Source organism: Ranitomeya variabilis, chromosome 2, assembly GCF_051348905.1.
Source record: "Ranitomeya variabilis isolate aRanVar5 chromosome 2, aRanVar5.hap1, whole genome shotgun sequence".
Lineage (NCBI taxonomy): Eukaryota > Metazoa > Chordata > Amphibia > Anura > Dendrobatidae > Ranitomeya > Ranitomeya variabilis.
The window spans coordinates 1069224503-1069248779 of NC_135233.1; the positions used below are offsets into that span (position 1 = coordinate 1069224503).

General features: G+C 49.0%; 2 protein-coding genes across 7 annotated transcripts in view; one reads left to right on the plus strand and one right to left on the minus strand.

Annotated features, from left to right (window-relative positions):
- The window catches only part of ENPP4 (ectonucleotide pyrophosphatase/phosphodiesterase 4), a 28071-nt gene extending 6149 nt beyond the window's left edge, over positions 1-21922 (minus strand). Inside the window, exon 1 of one of the 4 annotated variants that reach the window (XM_077291565.1) lies at positions 21773-21901. The gene's annotated coding sequence lies outside the window, so the exon portion shown is untranslated. Of the gene's footprint in view, positions 1-4287; positions 4314-21521 lie in introns of those variants that run through there. The other 3 variants (XM_077291564.1, XM_077291567.1, XM_077291566.1) reach the window with 3 other exon arrangements.
- The window catches only part of THUMPD2 (THUMP domain 2 tRNA and snRNA guanosine methyltransferase), a 32179-nt gene continuing 29804 nt past the window's right edge, over positions 21903-24277 (plus strand). Inside the window, exons 1-3 of one of the 3 annotated variants that reach the window (XR_013221993.1) lie at positions 21903-22165; positions 22466-22592; positions 22920-23248. Coding sequence is in view for 2 of the 3 variants with exons in the window: in XM_077291569.1 (XP_077147684.1) it covers positions 22070-22165; positions 22466-22592; positions 22920-23248 (552 nt within the window). In the remaining variant the exon portion in view is untranslated. The remainder of the gene's footprint in view (positions 22166-22465; positions 22593-22919; positions 23249-24277) is intronic. The other 2 variants (XM_077291569.1, XM_077291568.1) reach the window with 2 other exon arrangements.

Below are 24277 nucleotides of genomic sequence, written 5' to 3' on the forward strand. Positions count from 1 at the left end.
CATACAGATCCTAGATGCTCAGCTCACCCATTACATACAGATCCTAGATGCTCAGCTCACCCATTACATACAGATCCTAGATGCCCAGCTCACCCATTACATACAGATCCTAGATGCCCATGTCACCCATTACATACAGATCCTAGATGCCCAGCTCACCCATTACATACAGATCCTAGATGCCCAGCTCACCCATTACATACAGATCCTAGATGCCCAGCTCACCCATTACATACAGATCCTAGATGCCCAGCTCACCCATTACATACAGATTCTAGATGCCCAGCTCACCCATTACATACAGATTCTAGATGAGCAGATCACAAACGTTACATACAGTTGTGTCCAAAAGTATTGACACCCCTGCAATTCTGTCAGATAATACTCAGTTTCTTCCTGAAAATGATTGCAAACACAAATTCTTCATTATTATTATCTTCATTTAATTTGTCTTAAATGAAAAAACACAAAAGAGAATGAAGCAAAAAGCAAAACATTGATCATTTCACACAAAACTCCAAAAATGGGCCAGACAAAAGTATTGGCACCCTCAGCCTAATACTTGGTTGCACAACCTTTAGCCAAAATAACTGCGACCAACCGCTTCCGGTAACCATCAGTGAGTTTCTTACAATGCTCTGCTGGAATTTTAGACCATTCTTCTTTGGCAAACTGCTCCAGGTCCCTGATATTTGAAGGGTGCCTTCTCCAAACTGCCATTTTTAGATCTCTCCACAGGTGTTCTATGGGATTCAGGTCTGGACTCATTGCTGGCCACCTTAGAAGTCTCCAGTGCTTTCTCTCAAACTATTTTCTAGTGCTTTTTGAAGTGTGTTTTGGGTCATTGTCCTGCTGGAAGACCCATGACCTCTGAGGGAGACCCAGCTTTCTCACACTGGGCCCTACATTATGCTGCAAAATTTGTTGGTAGTCTTCAGACTTCATAATGCCATGCACACGGTCAAGCAGTCCAGTGCCAGAGGCAGCAAAGCAACCCCAAAACATCAGGGAACCTCCGCCATGTTTGACTGTAGGGACCGTGTTCTTTTCTATGAATGCCTCTTTTTTTCTCCTGTAAACTCTATGTTGATGCCTTTGCCCAAAAAGCTCTACTTTTGTCTCATCTGACCAGAGAACATTCTTCCAAAACATTTTAGGCTTTTTCAGGTAAGTTTTGGCAAACTCCAGCCTGGCTTTTTTATGTCTCGGGGTAAGAAGTGGGGTCTTCCTGGGTTTCCTATTATACAGTCCCTTTTCATTCAGACGCCGACGGATAGTACGGGTTGACACTGTTGTACCCTCGGACTGCAGGGCAGCTTGAACTTGTTTGGATGTTAGTCGAGGTTCTTTATCCAACATCCGCACAATCTTGGGTTGAAATCTCTTGTCAATTTTTCTTTTCCGTCCACATCTAGGGAGGTTAGCCACAGTGCCATGGGCATTACACTTCTTGATGACACTGCGCACGGTAGACATAGGAACATTCAGGTCTTTGGAGATGGACTTGTAGCCTTGAGATTGCTCATGCTTCCTCACAATTTAGTTTCTCAAGTCCTCAGACAGTTCTTTGGTCTTCTTTCTTTTCTCCATGCTCAATGTGGTACACACAAGGACACAGGACAGAGGTTGAGTCAACTTTAATCCATGTCAACTGGCTGCAAGTGTGATTTAGTTATTGCCAACACCTGTTAGGTGCCACAGGTAAGTTACAGGTGCTGTTAAGTACACAAATTAGAGAAGCATCACATGATTTTTCGAACAGTGCCAATACTTTTGTCCACCCCCTTTTTTATGTTTGGTGTGGAATTATATCCAATTTGGCTTTAGGGCAATTCTTTTTGTGTTTTTTCATTTAAGAAAAATTAAATAAAGATAATAATACCAAAGAATTTGTGTTTGCAATCATTTTCAGGAAGAAACTGAGTATTATCTGACAGAATTGCTGGGGTGTCAATACTTTTGGCCACAACTGTACCCATTTTTAGCTACACAACATGCAGATTATTCAGCTCCCACACATTATACACCATTTGTAGATGTCCAGGTTACATTTATTTCATAGCTATCTATAACTCCCTACTAATTCAACAACTCTCAGGGTTCCTTGACAGCTACAAGCTGGAAAGACACTGGTTACAGACCACTACTGTGCAGAATAAGATTTAACGGGAAAAGAAAGTGTTAAAACCTCTTTTACAGCCGGATCATAAAGCACGGATAAGCACCATACATGAGTAACAGGAGTAATAATCTGCTATTATTAGCATCCAGTTATGACAGGTCCAAAGATCAGTGAAGACCTGAAGACCGGCAAAACCAGATGATCAGGAGTCACATTCTGTACTTGGTTACAAAAGAAAAGTTATAACAAGAAATTCCAGTTTACCAGATGAAAGAACCAAAACATTATTCAGTGCAATTAGGGAATCAGAAAGATGACCGAATGTTAAAAATTAAATTTAACATAGAGACATCATTTACATATTTAATGTTTTCCAACTAAATAAAAAATAAATCTTGCAATTTTCACACAGTCCAGTAATCCTGATGCTATGACTAGTATTACCTGTTCTGACCAGAAAGCGACATGGATGTGGTCTACAATACACTGACAGGAGGAGGAGGAGGTGAGCTGTGACCACTGTGACAAAGTCTATTGGCTTCAGGGATTTGAAACCCAGAAGATTTGCTCCAGCACACTAAGTGTTGAGAGGGGTTAAGCAGCCATTTTTAAGGGCTGGGTTTCTGTGGACAACCATAGAGCGGGTGGGAGGTTGTCCACCTTATCTCCACCCCAGGGTGTGGTCTAGGATTCAAGTAGTCGGCCTTCTGAGGCATTCAGTATTCAGTGTGTCTGGAGAAGCTAACTCCAGACATGTGTCTGTGCTAAAATCAACAGTGTGTTTTGCTAACCCTCAGAGGGCGGATCGCCGCAGGCCTATGACCTCTGCTATACCATTTTGCTTTGTTTTCCTGTTTTGCCTAAAGAGCTGTATTTATTTTTTACTTCTCAATGGTTTATGCCGCATGTCTACAATAAACCAGTGAAGGACTTAAAGACAGCGTTCCTGTGTCTACTTCTGTGTGCAGCAGATTGAGCAGATCTACCACACCACTTACTGCGAAGTGTTATCTACTGTATATAGAGGCGTATCAGTCATTGTACAGGAGGAGGAGGAGGTGAGCTGTGATATCACCTATTGTGAATGGTGGATCCTGTGTTATCTACTGTATATAGAGGTGTTATCAGTTATTGTGCAGGAGGAGGAGGAGGAGGTGAGCTGTGACATCACCTATTGTGAATGGTGGATCCTGTGTTATCTACTGTATATAGAGGTGTTATCAGTTATTGTGCAGGAGGAGGAGGAGGAGGTGGTGAGCTGTGACATCACCTATTGTGAATGGTGGATCCTCTTTTTCCATAGATGATACAGTATTACTGCTGTGATCTCACTGCTGTTCTTACAAAATTGTATTATCATATTCCAAAATCTGGCATCAGGGCCTCTCAGAAGAATGGAGAATGCTATATTAGCATCAAATGAACTTTTAAATGTAGGTCCATCAATGCAATGGGAAGTTTGGATGAGCTTGCACAGAATGTATTTTACACCACACCCTGAAAACCACTGAGAGCACCACGCCTCGTCATCTGTCACCAACAGCTCCAAAGTGCTGACCTACAACCTCTGCAATAAAGTCTACCCATTCGTCTCCAGGTACAAAAAGTCTGTGATACACACAGTGACCACACAGTTAGAAAGCAATGCGCGCACATCAGGTGCCAACTACCAATAAGCAGTGAGCACACATCAGGTGCCAACTACCAGAAAGCAGTGAGCACACATCAGGTGCCAACTACCAGAAAGCAGTGACAGCACATAAGGTGCCAACTACCAGAAAGCAGTGAGCTCATATCAGGTGCCAACTACCAGAAAGCAACGAGCTCATATCAGGTGCCAACTACCAGAAAGCAACAAGCTCATATCAGGTGCCAACTACCAGAAAGCAGTGAGCTCACATCAGGTGCCAACTAACAGAAAGCATCGAGCTCATATCAGGTGCCAACTACCAGAAAGCATCGAGCTCATATCAGGTGCCAACTACCAGAAAGCAATGAGCGCATATCTGGTGAAAACTACCAGAAAGCAGTGAGCACACATCAGGTGCCAACTACCAGAAAGCAATGAGCAGACATCTGATGCAAACTACCAGAAAGCAACGACAGCACATCTGATGCAAACTACCAGAAAGCAATGAGCACACCACCACCATAAACTACCGTACCTGTTACACGGCTCTGCTACGTTCCTGCTGTCAACCTACGTCCTGCTGTTTATTTCCGGACTCACGTCTCACTATAGGGTTTGCTCAGGTTTATGAAAGAGGAAGAGGCTTTACCACAATAATCTGGGTCAGCAGAGCATTTACACAGAGACATGGGGAATATGGAGGGCTGGATGTAGAAGGTGACGGTGGTGATACAGCAGGGAAGAACAGTATCGCCCATATGATGTACAAACAATGCGCCCCACAATTCCCACAATGCACTGCTCTCTGGTAAACGGAAGCCGGCGGAATTATGAATTTAGCCAAGATGTGAATGGATGAGAAAATGTCACAAATAAAGAATATTTAATGCAGATATAAATCGTAAAAAATTCCATTTACAGTGCCCGCGGAAGTATTCGGCCCCCTGGAACTTTTCAACCTTTTCCCACATATCATGCTTCAAACATAAAGATACCAAATGTAAATATTTGGTGAAGAATCAACAACAAGTGGAACACAATTATGAAGTTGAACGAAATTTATTGGTTATTTTACATTTTTTTGGAAATTCAAAAACTGAAAAGTGGGGCGTGCAATATTATTCGGCCCCTTTACTTTCAGTGCAGCAAACTCACTCCAGAAGTTCATTGTGGATCTCTGAATGATCCAATATTGTCCTAAATGCCTAATGATGATAAATATAATCCACCTGTGTGTAATCAAGTCTCCGTATAAATGCACCTGCTCTGTGATAGTCTCAGGGTTCTGTTTGAAGCACGGAGAGCATCATATAGACCAAGGAACACAACAGGCAGGTCCGTGATACTGTTGTGGAGAAGTTTAAAGCCGGATTTGGATACAAAATGATTTCCAAAACTTTAAACATCCCAAGGAGCACTGTGCAAGAGATCGTATTGAAATGGAAGGAGTATCATACCACTGCGAATCTACCAAGACCCGGCCGTCCCTCTAAACTTTCATCTCAAACAAGGAGAAGACTGATCAGAGATGCAGCCAAGAGGCCCATGATCACTCTGGATGAACTGCAGAGATCTACAGCTGAGGTGTGACAGTCTGTCCATAGGACAACAATCAGTCATACACTGCACAAATCTGGCCTTTATGGAAGAGTGGCAAGAAGAAAGCCATTTCTCAAAGATATCCATAAAAAGTGTCCTTTAAAGTTTGCATCAAGCCACCAAACATGTGGAAGAAGGTGCTCTGGTCAGATGAAACCAAAATCGAACTTTTTGGCAACAATACCAAACTACCGGTATATGTTTGGCGTAAAGGCAACACAGCTCATCACCCTGAACACACCATCCCCACTGTCAAACATGGTGGTGGCAGCATCATGGTTTGGGTCTGCTTTTCTTCAGCAGGGACAGGGAAGATGGTTAAAATTGATGGGAAGATGGATGGAGCCAAATACAGGACCGTTCTTGAAGAAAACCTGTTGGAGTCTACAAAAGTCCTGAGACTGGGACGGAGATTTGTCTTCCAACAAGACAATGATCCCAAACATAAAGCAAAATCTACAAAGGAATGGTTCAGAAATAAACGTATCCAGGTGTTAGAATGGCCAAGTCATAGTCCAGACCTCAATCCAATCGAGAATCTGTGGAAAGAGCTGAAAACTGCTGTCCACAAACGATCTCCATCAAACCTCACTGAGCTCGAGCTGTTTGCCAAGGAAGAATGGGCAAGAATTTCAGTCTCTCGATGTACAAAACTGATAGAGACATACCCCAAGCGACTTGCAGCTGTAATCTCAACAGCAAAAGGTGGCGCAACAAAGTATTAAGTTAAAGGGGCCGAATAATATTGCACGCCCCACTTTTCAGTTTTTGAATTTCCACAAAAATTTAAAATAACCGATAAATTTCGTTCAACTTCACAATTGTGTTCCACTAGTTGATTCTTCACCAAAAATGTACATTTGGTATCTTTATGCTTGAAGCATGATATGTGGGAAAAGGTTGAAAAGTTCCAGGAAGCCGAATACTTTTGCAAGGCACTGTATATTCTCCAGCTGCAGTGATCTGACTAATAGCAGGAAACTGCTTGTAAGGCCGGTTTCACACATCCTGATATTTCCGGTACCAGAAAAACGGTACTGGAGATATCAGTGTCCATGTGTGTAATTTTTGAGGCAACCGTGTGCCGCATTAGTACCACACACAGGCACCAGGGAAGCAGCGGTATAGTTAGGGCTGTTTCCCAGGGCAGGATGCTGAAAACCGCTCCCCGGCTCTGCCAGCAATCAGCGCAAGCAAGGGAGAATGATGAGAGTTATATTCAACTGAAAACAGTGACAGCAGGGGGCGACTGATGGGACTACTACTCCCATCAGCTTACACCTGTGGCTGATAATAACAGTGACAGCAGGTGGTGGCTGATAGGAGTATTCATCAGCCGCTCCTGTGCTATAACTAAATTAACATGGCGTGGGTCCCCCTGTATTTATGATAACCAGCCAGGCAAAACTCACCACTGGGGGCTGCAACCCTCAGCGGTCAGTGTTAGCAAGGCTGGTTATCAAGAATAGAGAGGTCTCCACAATGTTTCTTAAAATTACTTAAATCAATAATAAAAAAAAACAGCGTGGGATCCCCTTCATTTTTGAAAACCAGCCTTGCTAAAGCAGACAGCTGGGGGCTAGTATTCTCAGGCTAGTAAGGGGCCATGGACATTGCCACCACCTCCAGCCTAAAAATAGAAGCCGGCAGCCGTCCAAAAAAGACACATCTATTTGCCCAGCTTTTCCCACTTGCCCTGTAGCGGTGGCAAGTGGGGTTCATATTTGTGAGGTTGATGTCACCATTGTATTGTCTGGTGACAGCAAGCCCACAAATCTAGAAGTCTCTATAAGACACCTCTCCATTACTAATCCTATAGTTGTTTGGTAAATAAAACACACAGCAAGTATAAAGCATTTTATTTGAAATCAAAACAAAACACATTTATAAATTTTTGTTTAAAAATAAACACAGTTATACTAGCCTAATTTCATTGAAGTCCTCGTCTCCTGTAATAAAAAAAAAAACAACAAGATCCCACACTTGTCCGTTGTTCTGTCCCACGCCGTAATCCATGACCGTGCATGCTGAGAACCACTGGTGAATGAGCTGCTGCAAACGCAACGTAAGTGACTAGCGGTGAAGTCATCAAGGTTACTGCAGGTCCCTGAGGCTGTGTTCCTGGCCGGGCTGAACTGCGGAGACCTCAGCACAGTGAGAAAAAGTCACTGAGTTCACCGTAGTTCAGCTCAGTGGGTTCACCACAGATGTTTGATCAGCAGCTCATTCACCAGTGGTTCTCAGCCTGGACGATCACATCTTGGCACCGTCCAGGTTGAAAACAAATTATCTCCCAGAAATTGATTGCAGCGTGGAACAGAACCACGGACAGGTTAGGGATACGGTTGTTTTTTATTTTTGTTTTATTACAGAACGAGGGATTCAGTGGAATAGGCGTTAGGGGAGCATAACTGTGTTTGTTATTTTTAAATAAGAAAAGTAAAACTGTGTTTTGATTTTAAATAAAAGACTTTATACTTGTTGTGTCTTTATTGACCATATAACTATAGAAGTAGTAATGGATCGGTGTCCTATAGACGCTCCTCCATTACTAAGCCGTGGGCTTGATGTCACCTGACATTACAGAGGTGACATCAACCCCACAAATATGAACCCCACTTGCCAGCGCTACAGGGCAAGTGGGAAGAGCCGGGCAAAGCGCCAGAATTGGAGCATCTAATAGACGTGCCTTTTCTGGGCAGCTGCGGGCTCCGATTTTTAGGCTGGGGTGGGCCTTATTCATGGCCCCTTACCAGCCTGAGAATACCAGCCCCCAGCTGTCTGCTTTAGCAAGGCTGGTTGTCAAAAACAGAGAGGGGGGGGGACCACGCTGATTTTTTTTAAATTACATAATTTTTTTAAAAAGTGTGGAGGTCCCTCTATTCTTGATAACCAGGATTGCCAACACTGACAGCTGAGGGTTGCAACCCGCAGCTGTCAGTTTTGTCTGGTTATCAAAAATACTGGGGAACCCACGCTGTTTTTTTAAATTTATTTATTTTTAGCGCAGGCGGCGGTTAATGAATACCCCCCATCAACCTCTCCTGCTTTCACTGTTATCACATGAATATAACTCATAATTTTCCCTTGCTCGCACTGATCGCCGGCAGAGCAGGAGAGAACGATGAGAGCCGTGTTCAGCACCCGGCCCCGGGGAACAGCGCTTACTGTACCGCTGTTTCTCAGGCTACGGTACATGTCACACTGATGACATTCCTGTGTGTGGGACGTTTTGCAGCCCGTGTTGCTGTTAGAAAACGGACATGTCACTGTATGTCACTGTCCGTGGAAGCACAATGAGAAAAAGGAAGAAGTGGTCGGCACTCCGTGTCCCGGTGTTCGTGCTGGAGGAGGAAGTATAAATGGAAAGGCAAATAATCCCGACAATCACGTATGGGCTGAAACGTCTATGGATTTTTGCTTTGATTGCAATATAACAGCTACTACTGGATAAGTGAGTGCCGGGATTCTTTGCCTTCCTGTGGAAACACACTGGCATGTGCACAGACTTATTCACGTGAATGGGTCTACATGCGTAGGTGTCTCCGTTACATGTGAAAACGGTCACCATACTTACAGGACACACTGAAGTGTGAAAAAGGCCTAATAAAACTCCCTAATTCTTTCACTTCACTTTCACTTGTAATACACTTCTCCCTGAATACCTGGTGTATGCCGCACCTGACAAACATATGAGGTTGTTATTCAGGTACAAGGTCCAGTAAAGTGAGGTACGAATGACGGGCGATCGCTCCGCAGTTGCAATTAAGTCCAGAGATAATTGGATTTTGACACTAGTTTTGGCATTTTAGCAAGATATAGTTATATAATCAATCTGGGTTTAAAGTGCAGACTCTGCTTTAATTTGAGGGTTTTTCACATGCTGATTGGAGCAAGGGTTTAGGAATTACAGCTCTTTAATATGTAGCTGACTTTCTCAAAGGACCCAAAGTAATTGGACAATTAGCTCAAAAGCTCTTTAATTGTCTTTCCCCCCCATTAAGTCATCATCAATTAAGTAGGTAAAAGGTCTGGAGCTGATTCCAGGTGTGGTATTTGCATGTAGAACCTGTTGCTGTGAACCCACAACATGCGGTCAAAAGAGTTCTGAACGGAAGAGGAACAGAACATCATTAGGCTGGAAAAAAAGGAAATTAATCAGAGAGATAGCAGAAATGTTAGGAGTGGCCACATCAACAGTTTGGTACATTCTGCAAAAAAAAAAGAGCACACTGTTGGGCTTAGGAACTCAAAAAGGCCTGACAGTGCACATTGATAAGTCTGCGGTCAATCGGTGCAACTGTAGACTTATGCATCCCCCCAGCTCACGCTCTGGGGATTCGCCTGTTTCTGAGCTGGGACAGGAGGGTATGTATGCGGTATACATGCTCCCGACCAGAGCCAGTCCGGTGGCCGTGGCCTCACTCCATGCACTTGTATAGAGCGAGGCCCCGCGCTCTCTAGTCGGCCATGCTCACTGGACGCAGCGTCACTAGTCAGGGCGCGGCCTCGCTCACTAGACAGGTTGTTGCCGGGAGAATGTATAACGCATACATACCCTCCGGTCCGAGTCAGAAACTAATCCTCAAAGCCCACTGCGCTGCCACCACCCTGTCAGCTCTGTTGTACTGCCCCCACCCTGACGGCACTGTTCTACTGCCACCACCCTGAAGGCTCTGCTGTACTGCCACACTGTCAGGTCTGCTGTACTGCCCCCCACCATGACAGCTCTGCTGTACTGCCACACTGTCAGCTCGGCTCTACTGCCCCCCACCCTGACGGCTCTGCTGTACTGCCCCCCACCCTGACGGCTCTGCTGTACTGCCCCCCACCCTGACGGCTCTGCTGTACTGCCCCCCACCCTGACGGCTCTGCTGTACTGCTCCCCACCCTGACGGCTCTGCTGTACTGCTCCCCACCCTGACAGCTCTGCTGTACTGCCACACTGTCAGCTCTGCTGTACTGCCCCCCACCCTGACGTCTCTGCTGTACTGCCCCCCACCCTGACGTCTCTGCTGTACTGCCCCCCACCCTGACAGCTCTGCTGTACTGCCACACTGTCAGCTCTGCTGTACTGCCCCCCACCCTGACGGCTCTGCTGTACTGGTCCCCACCATGACGTCTCTGCTGTACTGCCCCCCACCCTGACGGCTCTGCTGTACTGCCCCCCACCATGACAGCTCTGCTGTACTGCCACACTGTCAGCTCTGCGGTACTGCCCCCCACCCTGACAGCTCTGCTGTACTGCCCCCCACCCTGACAGCTCTGCTGTACTGCCCCCCACCCTGACAGCTCTGCTGTACTGCCACACTGTCAGCTCTGCTGTACTGCCCCCCACCCTGACGGCTCTGCTGTACTGGTCCCCACCATGACGTCTCTGCTGTACTGCCCCCCACCCTGACGGCTCTGCTGTACTGCCCCCCACCCTGACGGCTCTGCTGTACTGCTCCCCACCCTGACGGCTCTGCTGTACTGCTCCCCACCCTGACAGCTCTGCTGTACTGCCACACTGTCAGCTCTGCTGTACTGCCCCCCACCCTGACGTCTCTGCTGTACTGCCCCCCACCCTGACGTCTCTGCTGTACTGCCCCCCACCCTGACAGCTCTGCTGTACTGCCACACTGTCAGCTCTGCTGTACTGCCCCCCACCCTGACGGCTCTGCTGTACTGGTCCCCACCATGACGTCTCTGCTGTACTGCCCCCCACCCTGACGGCTCTGCTGTACTGCCCCCCACCATGACAGCTCTGCTGTACTGCCACACTGTCAGCTCTGCGGTACTGCCCCCCACCCTGACAGCTCTGCTGTACTGCCCCCCACCCTGACAGCTCTGCTGTACTGCCCCCCACCCTGACAGCTCTGCTGTACTGCCACACTGTCAGCTCTGCTGTACTGCCCCCCACCCTGACGGCTCTGCTGTACTGGTCCCCACCATGACGTCTCTGCTGTACTGCCCCCCACCCTGACGGCTCTGCTGTACTGCCCCCCACCCTGACGGCTCTGCTGTACTGCCCCCCACCCTGACAGCTCTGCTGTACTGCCACACTCTGTCAGCTCTGCTGTACTGCCCCCCACCCTGACGGCTGTGCTCTACTGGTCTCCACCCTGACGGCTCTGCTGTACTGCCCCCCACCCTGACGTCTCTGCTGTACTGCCCCCCACCCTGACAGCTCTGCTGTACTGCCCCCCCACCCTGACAGCTCTGCTGTACTGCCCCCCACCCTGACAGCTCTGCTGTACTGCCCCCCACCCTGACGGCTCTGCTCTACTGGTCCCCACCCTGATGGCTCTGCTCTACTGCCACACTCTGTCAGCTCTGCTGTACTGCCCCCCACCCTGATGGCTCTGCTGTACTGGTCCCCACCATGACGGCTCTGCTGTACTGCCCCCCACCCTGACGGCTCTGCTCTACTGGTCCCCACCATGACAGCTCTGCTCTACTGCCCCCCACCCTGACGTCTCTGCTGTACTGCCCCCCACCCTGACGTCTCTGCTGTACTGCCCCCCACCCTGACAGCTCTGCTGTACTGCCACACTGTCAGCTCTGCTGTACTGCCTCCCACGCTGACGGCTCTGCTGTACTGCCCCCCACCCTGACGGCTCTGCTCTACTGGTCCCCACCATGACGGCTCTGCTGTACTGCCACACTGTCAGCTCTGCTGTACTGCCCCCCACCCTGACGGCTCTGCTGTACTGCCCCCCACCATGACAGCTTTGCTGTACTGCCACACTGTCAGCTCTGCTCTACTGGTCCCCACCCTGACGGCTCTGCTGTACTGCCCCCCACCCTGACGGCTCTGCTGTACTGCCCCCCACCATGACGGCTCTGCTGTACTGCCCCCCACCCTGACGGCTCTGCTGTACTGCCCCCCACCCTGACAGCTCTGCTGTACTGCCACACTGTCAGCTCTGCTGTACTGCCCCCCACCCTGGCGTCTCTGCTGTACTGCCCCCCACCCTGACGTCTCTGCTGTACTGCCCCCCACCCTGACGTCTCTGCTGTACTGCCCCCCACCCTGACAGCTCTGCTGTACTGCCACACTGTCAGCTCTGCTGTACTGCCCCCCACCCTGACAGCTCTGCTGTACTGGTCCCCACCATGACGTCTCTGCTGTACTGCCCCCCACCCTGACGGCTCTGCTGTACTGCCCCCCACCATGACAGCTCTGCTGTACTGCCACACGCTGTCAGCTCTGCTCTACTGGTCCCCACCCTGACGGCTCTGCTGTACTGCCCCCCACCCTGACCGCTCTGCTGTACTGCCCCCCACCCTGACCGCTCTGCTGTACTGCCCCCCACCCTGACAGCTCTGCTGTACTGCCACACTGTTAGCTCTGCTGTACTGCCCCCCACCCTGACGTCTCTGCTGTACTGCCCCCCACCCTGACGTCTATGCTGTACTGCCCCCCACCCTGACAGCTCTGCTGTACTGCCCCCCACCCTGACAGCTCTGCTGTACTGCCACACTGTCAGCTCTGCTGTACTGCCCCCCACCCTGACGGCTCTGCTGTACTGGTCCCCATCATGACGTCTCTGCTGTACTGCCCCCCACCCTGACGGCTCTGCTGTACTGCCCCCCACCCTGACGGCTGTGCTCTACTGGTCCCCACCCTGAAGGCTCTGCTGTACTGCCCCCCACCCTGACGTCTCTGCTGTACTGCCCCCCCACCCTGACAGCTCTGCTGTACTGCCACACTCTGTCAGCTCTGCTGTACTGCCCCCCACCCTGACGGCTGTGCTCTACTGGTCCCCACCCTGACGGCTCTGCTGTACTGCTCCCCACCCTGACGTCTCTGCTGTACTGCCCCCCACCCTGACAGCTCTGCTGTACTGCCCCCCACCCTGACGGCTCTGCTCTACTGGTCCCCACCCTGATGGCTCTGCTGTACTGGTCCCCACCATGATGGCTCTGCTGTACTGCCCCCCACCCTGACGGCTCTGCTCTACTGTTCCCCACCATGACAGCTCTGCTGTACTGCCCCCCACCCTGACGGCTCTGCGCTACTGGTCCCCACCCTGACGTCTCTGCTGTACTGCCCCCCACCCTGACGTCTCTGCTGTACTGCCCCCCACCCTGACGTCTCTGCTGTACTGCCCCCCACCCTGACGTCTCTGCTGTACTGCCCCCCACCCTGACGTCTCTGCTGTACTGCCACACTGTCAGCTCTGCTGTACTGCCTCCCACGCTGACGGCTCTGCTGTACTGCCCCCCACCCTGACGGCTCTGCTCTACTGGTCCCCACCTGTTATGATCCTAATGGTAGAGGATCTCTGGCAAGTCTGCAAAAACATAGGAACTGCTCTAGGGAGGTGGAAACTGGGCTAACCGCATACCTGATCCTAACACACAACTAAAAGTAGCCGGTGAACGTGCCTACGTTGATTCTAGACGTCTCGAGCCAGCCGGAGAACTGACTACCCCTAGAGGGAAAAATAAGACCTCACTTGCCTCCAGAGAAATTAAACCCCAAAGATATAGAAAGCCTCCAACAAATAATAACGGTGAGGCAAGAGGAAAACACAAACGTAGAGATGAACTAGATTCAGCAAAGTGAGGCCCACTAATCTAGATAGGCAGAAAATAGAAAGTGAACTATGCGGTCAGCAGAAAACCCTGCAAAAACATCCACGCTGAATATTCAAGAACCCCCACACCGACTGACGATGTGATGGGAGAATATCAGCACCCCAGAGCTTCCAGCGAGCTAGAACATCACATATTGAGCAGGCTGGACAAAAAACACTGAAAATGCAAATGATCCAAAGAATGCAAACAGGACTTAGCTTTTCTTGAATGAGTCAGATGGCAAGGAATCAGGAGGAGACCAAATAAAACTGAATACATTGATGCCAGGCAAGAGACTGAGTCCAAAGGAGGACTAAATAGGGAACACCCACAGCTTAATGAAACAGCTGAAGCCCAGGCTAGCAGAAAAACATGACTCATACAATACCACCAGTGACCACAAGAGGGAGCCCAGAAACACAGTCCACAACAGTACCCCCCCCCTTGAGGAGGGGTCACCGAACCCTCACCAAGACCCCCAGGGCGATCAGGATGAGCAGCGTGAAATGCATGAACCAAATCAGCCGCATGAACATCAGAGGCAACAACCCAGAAATTATCCTCCTGACCATAGCCCTTCCACTTAACCAAATACTGCAGTCTACGTCTAGAGATACGAGAATCCAAGATCTTCTCTACCACGTACTTCAACTCGCCCTCAACCAAAACCGGGGCAGGAGGCTCAACAGTAGGAACCACCGGCACCACGTACCGCCGCAACAAGGACCTATGGAACACATTATGAATAGCAAATGACGCTGGAAGGTCCAAACGAAAAGACACCGGGTTAAGGATTTCCAAAATCTTATAAGGACCGATAAAGCGAGGCTTGAACTTAGGAGAGGAGACCTTCAAAGGAACATGCCGAGAAGACAACCAAACCAAATCCCCAATACAAAGTCGGGGACCCACACCGCGGCGGCGGTTGGCAAAACGCTGAGCCTTCTCCTGTGACAATTTCAAATTGTCCACCACATGGTTCCAAATCCGCTGCAACCTATCCACCACAGAATCAACTCCAGGACAGTCAGAAGGTTCAACCTGGCCCGAGGAAAAACGAGGATGAAAACCAGAATTGCAGAAAAAGGGCGAAACCAAAGTGGCAGAACTAGCCCTATTATTAAGGGCAAACTCGGCCAGTGGCAAAAAGGTCACCCAATCATCCTGATCCGCAGAAACAAAACATCTTAAATAAGTCTCCAACGTCTGATTAGTTCGCTCGGTTTGGCCATTAGGGCTCATTTCCACATGCAAGGCACACGTCCGTATCTCGCATGTGGAAACCAAGCTGTGGCGCCGGCACTCCAGAGCGGAGCGTGCGGCCGCATAGGAACACATGGAGCTGCACAGCTCCGCTCCAAAGTGCCGGCGCCAGAGCTTGGTTTCCACATGCGAGATACGGACGTGTGCCTCGCATGTGGAAATGAGCCCTTAGTCTGAGGATGAAAAGCCGATGAGAACGACAAGTCAATACCCATCTTAGCACAAAAGGATCGCCAGAATCTGGACACAAACTGGGATCCTCTGTCAGACACAATGTTCTCAGGGATGCCGTGCAAACGAACCCCATTCTGAAAGAACAAAGGAACCAAATCGGAGGAGGAAGACAACTTAGGTAAGGGCACCAAATGGACCATTTTCGAAAAAACGATCGCACACCAGCCAGATGACCGACATCTTCTGAGACACTGGAAGATCCGAAATGAAATCCATAGAAATGTGCGTCCAAGGCCTCTTCGGGATAGGCAAGGACAAAAGCAAGCCGCTGGCACGAGAACAGCAAGGCTTAGCCCGAGCACAAATCCCACAGGACTGCACAAAGGAACGCACATCCCACGACAAGGAAGGCCACCAAAAGGACCTAGCCACCAAATCTCCGGTACCAAAAATCCCAGGATGCCCCGCCAACACCGAAGAATGAACCTCGGAAATAACTCTGCTGGTCCATCTATCAGGGACAAACAGTCTCTCTGGTGGGCAACGATCAGGTCTATCAGCCTGAAATTTCTGCAGCACTCGTCGCAAATCTGGGGAAATGGCAGACAAAATCACTCCCTCTCTGAGAATACCAGCCGGTTCAGAGACTCCCGGAGAGTCAGGCACAAAACTCCTAGAAAGCGCATCAGCCTTCACGTTCTTCGAACCAGGCAGGTATGAGACCACAAAGTCAAAACGGGAGAAAAACAACGACCAACGAGCCTGTCTAGGATTCAGACGCTTGGCAGACTCGAGATAAATCAGATTTTTATGATCAGTCAAGACCACCACACGATGCTTAGCTCCCTCGAGCCAATGTCGCCACTCCTCAAATGCCCACTTCATAGCCAGCAACTCCCGATTACCAACATCATAGTTCCGCTCAGCAGGCAAAAATTTTCTGGAAAAGAAAGCACATGGCTTCATCACAGAGCCATCAGAGCTTCTCTGCGACAAAACGGCCCCTGCACCAATCTCAGAAGCATCAACTTCAACCTGGAAGGGAAGAGAGACATCCGGCTGGCACAAGACTGGCGCTGAAGTAAACCGGCGCTTCAGCTCCCGAAAGGCCTCCACGGCCGCAGGAGACCAATTAGCAACATCGGAACCTTTCTTAGTCATATCCGTCAAAGGTTTAACTACGCTAGAAAAATTAGCGATAAAACGACGGTAAAAGTTAGCAAAGCCCAAGAACTTCTGAAGGCTCTTAACAGACGTGGGCTGAGTCCAGTCATGAATGGCACGGACCTTGACTGGGTCCATCTCCACAGTAGAAGGGGAAAAGATGAAACCCAAAAAAGAAACCTTCTGTACTCCAAAGAGACATTTTGAGCCCTTCACAAACAGAGCATTATCACGCAGAACCTGAAACACCATCCTGACCTGGTTCACATGGGACTCCCAATCATCAGAAAAAAACAAAATATCATCCAGATAAACAATCATAAATTTATCCAGATATTTTCAGAAGATATCATGCATGAAGGACTGAAACACAGAAGGAGCATTAGAGAGTCCAAAAGGCATCACCAAGTACTCAAAATGACCCTCGGGCGTATTAAATGCTGTTTTCCATTCATCTCCCTGCTTAATGCGCACAAGGTTATACGCACCACGAAGATCTATCTTGGTGAACCAATTGGCACCCTTAATCCGAGCAAACAAATCAGACAACAAAGGCAAAGGATACTGAAATTTGACCGTGATCTTATTCAGAAGACGATAATCTATACAAGGTCTCAAAGACCCGTCCTTCTTGGCCACAAAAAAAAATCCTGCACCAAGAGGAGAAGAGGATGGGCGAATATGTCCCTTCTCCAAAGACTACTTTATATAACTCCGCATCGCGGCATGCTCTGGTACAGATAAATTAAATAGTCGTCCCTTAGGAAATTTACTACCAGGAATCAAATATATAGCACAATCACAGTCCCTATGAGGGGGCAGGGCACTGGACCTGGGCTCACTAAATACATCCTGGTAATCTGACAAAAACTCAGGGACCTCAGAAGGAGTGGAAGAAGCAATAGACACCAACGGAGTATCGCCATGAATCCCCCGACAACCCCAACTTGACACAGTCATAGCATTCCAATCCAAAACTGGATTATGGGACTGTAGCCATGGCAGACCCAAAACGACAACATCATGCAAATCATGCAAAACAAGGAAGCGAATCACCTCCTGATGTACAGGAGTCATGCACATGGTCACCTGCGTCCAATACTGAGGCTTATTCTCCGCCAACGGCGTAGCATCAATTCCTCTAAGAGGAATAGGAATTTCCAAAGGCTCCAGGACAAAACCACAGCGCCTGGCAAACGAAAAATCCATCAGACTCAGAGCAGCACCAGAATCCACAAAAGCCATGACTGAGTAAGAAGATAATGAACAAATTAAGGTTACAGACAAAATAAATTTAGGCTGAAAAGTACTAATGGCGACAGGATTAACAACTCTTTTTAAGCGCTTAGAGCATGCTGAGATAACATGCGTTGAATCACTACAGTAAAAACACAACCCATTTTGACGTCTATAATTTTGCCGTTCGGCTCTGGTCAGAATTCTGTCACATTGCATAGGGTCAGGCGTCCGTTCAGACAGCACCGCCAAAGGATTAGCAGATTTGCGCTCCCGCAAACGCCGATCAATTTGAATGGCCAGAGCCATTGAATCATTCAGACTTGTAGGGGTAGGAAACCCCACCATCACATTCTTAATGGCTTCAGAAAGACCATTTCTGAAATTTGCGGCCAGGGCACACTCATTCCATTGAGTAAGCACGGACCATTTCCGAAATTTTTGACAATACACCTCAGCATCGTCCTGACCTTGAGAGATAGCTAGCAATGCCTTTTCAGCCTGATTTTCAAGATTAGGCTCCTCATAAAGCAAACCAAGCGCCAGAAAAAACGCATCAACATTCACTAATGCAGGATCTCCTGGCGCCAGAGAGAAAGCCCAATCTTGAGGGTCGCCACGCAAGAAGGAGATAACAATTTTAACTTGCTGAGCGGAATCACCAGAGGAACGAGGTCTCAGAGACAGAAACAATTTACAATTATTCCTAAAATTCAGGAACTTAGATCTATCTCCAAAAAACAGCTCAGGAATAGGTATTTTTGGTTCAGACATAGGGCTATGGATAACAAAATCCTGAATGCTTTGCACCCTAGCAGCCAGCTGATCCACACTAGAAGTCAGAGTCTGAACATTCATGTCTGCAGCTGAGCTCCAAGCCACTCAGAGTATAAGGGGATAGAAGAAGCTAGACAAACTGCAAAAAAAAATAAAAAAATACTCAGACTTCTTTTTAATCCCGCTTCTGCGATGCAATAAACATTTCCTTTTGGCCTGGCATACTGTTATGATCCTAATGGTAGAGGATCTCTGGCAAGTCTGCAAAAACATCGGAACTGCTCTAGGGAGGTGGAAACTGGGCTAACCGCATACCTGATCCTAACACACAACTAAAAGTAGCCGGCGAACGTGCCTACGTTGATTCTAGACGTCTCGAGCCAGCCGGAGAACTGACTACCCCTAGAGGGAAAATAAGACCTCACTTGCCTCCAGAGAAATTAAACCCCAAAGATATAGAAAGCCCCCAACAAATAACGGTGAGGCAAGAGGAAAACACAAACGTAGAGATGAACTAGATTCAGCAAAGTGAGGCCCACTAATCTAGATAGGCAGAAAATAGAAAGTGAACTATGCGGTCAGCAGAAAACCCTGCAAAAACATCCACGCTGAATATTCAAGAACCCCCACTGTTATGACCCCAATGGCAGAGGGTCTCAGAAGTTATTACCTAGTCTGCAAACACAAAAACCAGCTCATAGGGCAGTGGTAACTAGGCTGACCGTATACCTGATCCTAGCACCACAAATAGCAGCAGCCGGGGAACGTACCTACGTTGGTTCTAGATGTCTCGCGCCAGCCGGAGAACTAACTAACCCTAGAAGGGAAAAGATAGACCTTTCTTGCCTCCAGAGAAAAGACCCCAAAAGTTGGATACAAGCCCCCAACAAATAATAACGGTGAGGTAAGAAGAAAAGACAAACGTAAGAATGAACTAGGTTTTTAGCAAAGAGAGGCCCACTGACTAATAGCAGAATATAGGAAGATGACTTATACGGTCAGCAAAAACCCTATCAAAATTTCCACGCTGAATATTCAAGAACCCCCGAACCGTCTAACGGCCCGGGGGGAGAATATCAGCCCCCTAGAGCTTCCAGCAAAATCAGGAATCACATTTAGTACAAGCTGGACAAAAATAAGAGCAATGCAAATAACCAAAAAATAAGGAAGCAGGACTTAGCTTATTTTGCAAGAACCAGGACCAGCAGACAGGAGCAAACAGAAAGGAACTGATTACAACGATGCCAGGCACCAGACTGAAAATCCAGGAAGCTTAAATAGCAACACCCCTGGACTAACGAGCCAGGTGGGTACCAAGCTGAGGAAAGAAACTCAAAGTGTCATGTCGCTAGTGACCACAAGAGGGAGCCAAAAAATCCAATTCACAACACCCCACACCGACTGACGATGTGATGGGAGAATATCAGCACCCCAGAGCTTCCAGCGAGCTAGAAAATCACATATTGAGCAGGCTGGACAAAAAACACTGAAAATGCAAATGATCCAAAGAATGCAAACAGGACTTAGCTTTTCTTGAATGAGTCAGATGGCAAAGAATCAGGAGGAGACCAAATAAAACTGAATACATTGATGCCAGGCAAGAGACTGAGTCCAAAGGAGGACTAAATAGGGAACACCCACAGCTTAATGAAACAGCTAAAGCCCAGGCCAGCAGAAAGACATGACTCATACAATACCACCAGTGACCACAAGAGGGAGCCCAGAAACACAGTCCACAACACCCACCATGACGGCTCTGCTGTACTGCCATACTCTGTCAGCTCTGCTGTACTGCCCCCCACCTTGACGGCTCTGCTGTACTGCCACACTGTCAGCTCTGCTGTACTGCCCCCCACCCTGACGGCTCTGCTGTACTGCCCCACACCATGACAGCTCTGCTGTACTGCCCCCCACCATGACAGCTCTGCTGTACTGCCACACTGTCAGCTCTGCTCTACTGGTCCCCACCCTGACGGCTCTGCTGTACTGCCCCCCACCCTGACGTCTCTGCTGTACTGCCCCCCACCCTGACAGCTCTGCTGTACTGCCCCCCACCCTGACAGCTCTGCTGTACTGCCTCCCACGCTGACGGCTCTGTGGTACTGCCCCCCACCTTGACGGCTCTGCTGTACTGCCACACTGTCAGCTCTGCTGTACTGCCCCCCACCCTGACGGCTCTGCTGTACTGCCCCCCACCATGACAGCTCTGCTGTACTGCCACACTGTCAGCTCTGCTCTACTGGTCCCCACCCTGACGGCTCTGCTGTACTGCCCCCCACCCTGACGTCTCTGCTGTACTGCCCCCCACCCTGACAGCTCTGCTGTACTGCCACACTGTCAGCTCTGCTGTACTGCCTCCCACGCTGACGGCTCTGCTGTACTGCCCCCCACCCTGACGGCTCTGCTCTACTGGTCCCCACCATGACGGCTCTGCTGTACTGCCACACTCTGTCAGCTCTGCTGTACTGCCCCCCACCCTGACGGCTCTGCTCTACTGCCACACTCTGTCAGCTCTGCTGTACTGCCCCCCACCCTGACAGCTCTGCTGTACTGCCCCCCACCCTGACAGCTCTGCTGTACTGCCCCCCACCCTGACAGCTCTGCTGTACTGCCCCCCACCCTGACAGCTCTGCTGTACTGCCCCCCACCCTGACGGCTCTGCTCTACTGGTCCCCACCCCGATGGCTCTGCTCTACTGCCACACTCTGTCAGCTCTGCTGTACTGGTCCCCACCATGACGGCTCTGCTGTACTGCCACACTCTGCTGTACTGCCCCCCACCCTGACGGCTCTGCTCTACTGGTCCCCACCATGACAGCTCTGTTGTACTGCCCCCACCCTGCCACCCAGGGTCTGTCATTCCCTGGGTCACACAGGTCTATTATGGAGGGGTGTTCTTTTCCTCCTGCGTGTTATCACTGACTTCTGATTGGTCCACCTCAGGCAGAGGTAGAAGTACACGCCCCCAAGACAAAGCTCTGGTAAAACCCACCTGGACTATGGCATATCCCCTAACCTACGGCCACTATTCCACGAGACGACCAGTGTAGTAAAAGGTCCAATTGAAGTAAAGATAAACGTCTACATCCCGGAAGGTGGACAACCCCTTTAAGGTTCACAATCACTTCACAAGAGGCCGGTCCGGAATGTGACCTTTACCACAAGCCGTTATGCGGAGTGTAGCTGAGCCGAGAGGACGGGCAGACGGACTCCCCTCAGTGCGGCCACTGTCGGCCCCCGTACCTGTGCACTCACCCCCGGCGCGGAAATCCTCACTCTGCGATGATCGCCGACTTCACTGGGCGGAGCCTGCAGCTGGGAGGAGGAGGTGCTAGCAGGTGCCTACATCTGATTGGCTGAGACGACGGTGACAGAACGTTGTTTGTGTTGTGGACACGTGATGCGGCTGGTGAGGTGACGTCACTGCGTCCTCCTCACGTGACTCCCGTGCGCGTCATTAATTACTCGACTCCTAGAGATAACAAGAAAAAAAAAGCAAAAAAAAAAAAACCGCCACGGACGTAAGAGTCGGTCAGGAGGATGATGGGAGGACAAGTGGCCTTCTTCTGCACGGTGGGGAGAGGGATGGAGCGATTCGTCCTGCACGAGGTGTCCGCGAAGCTCTCGGCGGTGGAGGTGAGTGAGGGCCGGCGCACGGGTGACGTCACCGGCGAGCGCTGCTAAGGGTGCATGACGTATCTTGACGTCACTAGTCATTATTTTATGATTATTTTACCTTACTTAAAAAAAACATTTTTAGACTTAAAGTAGCTGCTCTAAATTTTTTTTGTCATTTTTTTCTGTTATTTTTTGTGGATAATTTGCACTTTGTTGGAAAAAATTAGCAAAAAAAAAAAATCCCAGCGGGGGGTGGGGAGTGCGGTACATTTGCAGGCCACGATCGGAGGCGCCAATAATTTCTCTCTTTTTCTCTAGGTTGAATCTCTGCCAGGAAAAGTTTTCTTCAAAGGCAATCCGGATCTCTGCGCATTAAGGAAAGTGAAGTCTGCGGAGCGTCTGTTCCTGCTCCTCCATAGAGGGCCTCCTATCACCGAGTGCACAGGTGCGAATAGCTGGGAGCGCCCCCCTCGTGGTGGTGGCCGAGTCTGGTACTGCAGCTCTGGCTCAGTCACAAAACCTCTGACCAATTCATCAAGGGACAGTTTTTAAGTTTCTGCAGTTTTCCTTTTTTTTGTTCTTCCCCTTTTCCTAAAGACCTAAAGTAGACAAGCGCTTATTAAAACAGATCAGAAAAAGAGAGCGGGCCCCTCTATGGTCAGGATCAGTGGGTGTCGTGCCCCCGGGACCACCACTGATCATTAGTAATGGCATAGGGGAGCCGTGGACCCCTGTGACGATGTGGTATTCTCTTACGTTTTCTCTTTTGTAGGGGATGTATTCGTGGCTCTGCGGAGTTTGGTCCAGGGGGACGTGTCCCTGTGGCCGGAGACCCTGCGGGTGTGGGAGGCCTTTCAGGAGCAGCTACCTCCGCAGGGAACGTTCCACGGGCAGGAGAAAGCCTTCAAGAGAAGATCCGATACTGATCAGACAGAGCCAAAGCCAAAAACATGGAGGGGAGAGACGGAAGAAGCGGCCGCGCCGGAAGGGACGGCACCGGACCCCGTCACACATCCACTTGTAGGACACAGCGCCGAGCCCGTCACTTTCAGAGTCTCCTGTCGATGTGCCGGTGTCTGTGCAAAGACGATGACGGCGCAGGTAACGGCTTCGGGGACGATCACCAGGTCTTCTGCCTCTTACTCCCTCTCTGGGATCGTGCAATACCTCCTCCAGTGACTAGAGTGGGGTCTTCTCTACTGCTTTAAATAAATAAGGCAGCACACTGCAGCACCATAGCATGTAAACATGAAATATGAAAATTGAATGACATCACTGCACATGAAATATGAAAAATTGAGAAAGTTTAACCCATAAATTGGCTAATTTATGTGTACCTTGTAGCCACGATAAGGCATTTCTCGTATACCAGGGCCTAGCAATGCCTTACCTCTCAGAGAATACAGTGTTCATCTGAAAGGGAACCTACTGTGAGTCCTCTCTTTGACCAAAATCTCTCTCTCTCTCTCTCTGTGGAGGGGTAGGGTCCTGCTGTGATTAAAAACACCTGTTGCTAAAAGTAGGAGTGCTCAGTCAGAAGGCTAATGAATAGGTTCCCATTCAGATGAAGACTGTATTCTCAGAGAGGAAAGGCATTGCTAGGCCCTGGTATATGAGAAATGCCTTATCGTGGCTATCAGGTACACATAAATTGGCCAATTTATGGGCTAAACGTTCTCAATTTTTCATATTCCTAGTGCAGTGATGTCATTCAGTTTTCATATTTCATGTTTACATGCGATGGTGCTACAGTGTGCTGCCTTATTTATTTGACTGTATATGAGTTGGTGACTCTAGGTTAGCACCTGTTCACACTATGTTTGGATGTGACGGTCAGTTTTTTTAAATTTGTATTCTCTACTGCTTTATTCACAGCCAGCTGTGTGATTTGACATCCAAAAATACATGAATATTAGTATTTTTTTTGCCTGCCACAGACCACCCTGTGTGCTGGACCAGGGAAATGCATTTTTGTTTTTTATTTTTATAACTCCCTGTGCAAAATAGCTATTTTGTGTAAGTTTTATTTTTTCCATAATATAGAATTTTTTTTTTTTGTATTATAACGACAGTAAGGTCAGTTGGATTTACAATGTAGAAAATGGCATGGGACGGCAGCGTAGCAATGTT